This window comes from Verticillium dahliae, genomic scaffold, assembly GCF_000150675.1.
Source record: "Verticillium dahliae VdLs.17 supercont1.15 genomic scaffold, whole genome shotgun sequence".
NCBI lineage: Eukaryota > Fungi > Ascomycota > Sordariomycetes > Glomerellales > Plectosphaerellaceae > Verticillium > Verticillium dahliae.
The window spans coordinates 462,809-466,366 of record NW_009276934.1 but is presented as its reverse complement, the minus strand read 5'-3'; the positions used below and the strand labels follow the sequence as shown (position 1 = coordinate 466,366).

General features: G+C 57.8%; 1 protein-coding gene across 1 annotated transcript in view; it reads right to left on the bottom strand.

The window, feature by feature from the left end:
- Window positions 1-155: 155 nt before the first annotated feature.
- Window positions 156-3,558, bottom strand: part of VDAG_07028 (uncharacterized protein) — a gene marked incomplete at both ends in the record, with an annotated part of 4,839 nt that continues 1,436 nt past the window's right edge. The window contains one exon of the mRNA XM_009655933.1: window positions 156-3,457. Coding sequence (XP_009654228.1) covers window positions 156-3,457 — 3,302 coding nt within the window. The remainder of the gene's footprint in view (window positions 3,458-3,558) is intronic.

The following is a 3,558-nucleotide window of genomic DNA, read 5'->3' as shown; positions in this document are numbered from 1 at the left end:
GTCCAGTCTGGAAAGCGACACGCTCTGGGCCGCGAGGGGGCTTCTTTGGCTGCTGAATCTCTGTCTTTTGTTGTCTGTCCATTGGAGGCTCGGCTTGAGCAGGCGGTGTCGGCTGGATGGGCTGCGCTGCCGCGAGAGGCCGGGGCTGCACGTGTTCAGGTGCAGGTGGCCCAGCTGTGGGCTTCTGTGGGCCACGAAGCGGTTGCTGTAGCTGACTTGGGCCCTGGGCTTGCAGGAGCTCCTGCTCTCGGTCTGGGTATCCAAAGACTTGTTGCATTGGTGCTCTCAGCGGTCGGTTGTTGGGCGACATGGACTGGCTGACGCCTGATGGGGCCACATTGTGCTGCTGTATCTGCAGCGGAGGCTGCTGGACACCCTGTGCAAAAAGGTTGTGGCGCTGCAGGTGGCGCCTGCGCGATGGGCACGGCAAACCGGCCGTACGGCTGTGACTGAGGCGGCTGAACAGGTGGGTTCTCGACAAGCTTTCCTTGGGCAATCTCTAGACCCTGTTCCCGGTTTGCAGATGATGCGAGGGGCCTGTTCTGGGTCGCTGATGCCGGATCGTACTTCTTTCGCCCCGTCTGTGTTGGAGGTGGGGGAGGCTCGGGCCGCTTTTCGCCTCGATTCTTCTTCTTGTCGGCCTCTTGAAGGAATCGCTCCCATTCCACTTTACCAGAGTCTCGCTGCCGGACGTAATAGTTCTTGACCATGACGGCCGTTTTCGAACCCATGTGTGCCGCCATGGCGTGCCAGTCTGAGCCAAAGGCTTTCAATAGGCCAGGGAACACCTCTCCCTCGGACACACTCCAGTAGCTCGAAGGTTGCACGTGGGTACGACGCTCGGTTGCTGGCTGTGGCTGGGACGTTGGGAGGGATTGGGACTGGGGTGGCTGCTGAGGCTGGGGCTGCCCAAGATCAAAAGTCGGCATCGTTGGCTGAGGAGGTGGGGGAGGCTCAGGTCGAAGGGATGGCGGTGCCATGACCTCGGATATAGTGGATGGAACAGTCGGGGCAGGCCTTTCATGGGGAACGGGTGGCTGCTGCGGTTGCAAAGGTACGGGCATGAATGGTGCCTGCATCCCAGTCGATGGGGCTTCGAGCTGGGCGGGCAGTCGGGACTCTGGAGGGTTCGGGACAGGCTGCTGGATTTCGGGATTCTGTGCGCGCGAGTCCGACCGCGATCTTCCTCGGTTTGGTCCAGCAGCAGCAGTAGCAGCAGCAGCAGCAGCAGGAGCTGCGGCGAGGGCCTGGGCCGCCTTGGGTGCCTTGGGTTCCTTGTCTTTGGCACGACGCCTATTTTTCCTGCCATCGACCTTCTCCGTCCCATCACTATTCTTCCCTGACCGACGCCCAGGGGTGCCGGCAGGTGTTGCGTTATCAGAGTCGGTCGGCGGTCGCTCAAAGTCGAAGGTCGGGGCAGCTGCACGCCTGGGTCGTCTTGCACGCTCACCGTTCTCGCCGCCTTCTTGATTGTCTTCGGTCTCAGCATCTTTGTTGCCGAATTCTGAGACAAGGGCGCTCGAACGAGTCTTGGCTCTGCCTCCAGCCTTCTTCCTCTTCTTCGGTTGCTTCTTGTATCTCTCCTTCAGGTTCAGGTGCTTCTTCATCAAGTAGTAGTACAGGATACAGGTCTTGAAGTCACGCCCCTCGACGCCATCCGCAATAACGCCCCACTGCTTAGGCTTATCGAGGTAGCCCCGTTCGAATTGCTCGTTCTCCTCTGCGGTGAAGTTGTTGATGGGGGGAAGAATGTTCCAAGTCGGCACGAGCTGGTCAATCGTCATGAGGCCAGAGCTGTCCACAAAGTCCTCATTGTTCCGGTCCTCGTCCGTCCAGTACATATCAGGAGGTATCGCCTCCTTCTCGTTACGGAAACGTTGTTTTTGGGCAATGGCCTCGCGTTCCTTGCGCTCTTCCTCTGCCTTGACTGATTCCTGGATTGCCCTTTCAACGTCGAGCTCCGTAGCGAAACGCCTTCCGGATGCCCGACCTTCAGGCTTCGTTGGTTCTGGCACGATAGGGACGTTGCTGGTCGTCTCTGGCGGCGGGATATTGCTGACGAATTTTTCTCTGCTCTTCGTGGCAACCAGGTCGTCAGACAACGTGTAGTTGAGGTAGTCCATATACCTTTCACCATACGCTTTCCGTGCAGCATCTTGTTCTGATAGCTTCAGTAGCGATACCTTGTCAAGCTCCTCGGCAATGAAGGCGTCGACTGTTGAATCGGACTGCAAAGACTGGAGGAAGTCCTTGTCTCGGTTCCAAGCCAGACATTCGAAGTTGGGAAGACTTTCAATGGGTGGGGTCTCGAGGCGGCGTTGAGCGTCGAGATCCATCGGATCCAGCTCGTCCGACTCGGTGGAATTGTCATCGTCCTCATCATCTACTTGAGAAGGCGTGCTTGGCACGCCCTTCTCTCGTTCGATCGTTTCGATGGGCACGTTGGGAAGAGGAACCGCCTTGGGCTGCCCGGGCTGCTTCTGGGGTGGTTCGGAGCTGGCTTCCGTCGTTTCTACGATTTCTTGAACAGCATCCTTCAATGTAGCATCTGGTTCCGAAGACGGTTCCAAGACTTTTGGTGGCGCCAAGACGGTAGGCCCTGCTTCATCAATGTCCATTTCCTCCGTCTTGGGCTGTGGCTCCACTGCAGTCTCAGACGATGCTGCTGTCTCGACGCGTTTTCCCGACATGGCATCATCAACAAGGGATGCTCTGCGAGGCAAAACGCTGTGAAGGACCGGTCGTGGGTCCGTCTCTTCTGTCGTGGCAGCGGCCTGGGCTTTCTCCTCTTTGGGCGGAGTCAAAGCCTCTTGTGGAGGCTGACCTAGCATCTCAACGAGACCTTCTGGCTCAGCCACAAGCTTCATCATCGCTTCGTGGGAGGCTCTGGCATAGCGAGCAACAATGTGGTCTGGTACATCGTCTGCAAGTCCTTCTAGGCGTCGTAATTCAGCCTCTTCTTTGGCAATTTCCGTTGCAAAGTACTCTCCAAAATCTTCATCGTCATCCGACTCTGACGGTTCGTCTGACGATGTTGCCTGCGCCTCCCGTGGCGGCAGTGCAAAGTGCACAACTGGGATGCGGAGCTTAGTTTCCTTGCGGGGGGGCGTGGGCGGAGGTGGTGTTGGCCCCTTTGTCGACGCTAGCCCAACCTCCGGGGCATGAGAGGGTACCGCTGGCTCACGGTGCTTCATTGCAGGCTTCGCATCGCCCAGCCTCTGAGCGTTTGACACAAATGGAGCAGCATCTCTATAGTCATCACCGTATCTCAAGTTCCTTTCCATGGAGGCTCTGGGGGATCTGTGATCGCGTTCCGATTTCGTCGTTACAATTTCGCCTGGTTCGGGACCTTGATAGGAACGTGCTTGGGAGTCAGGCGAGCTTGTCACCTGGTCTGCCTTTGCGTCACTGCTTCGAGGACGTCGTTCGTAGTCGCTCTGCTCTGTGCTGCCGTTGTCTGGGCGGGAGGGGAAAGGTCTTTGTTGCTGAGCAAACTTTGGGACCGCATGATCTTCAGGACTCCGGAACCTTTTTCCCGCAATGCGGGGTGATCCATTG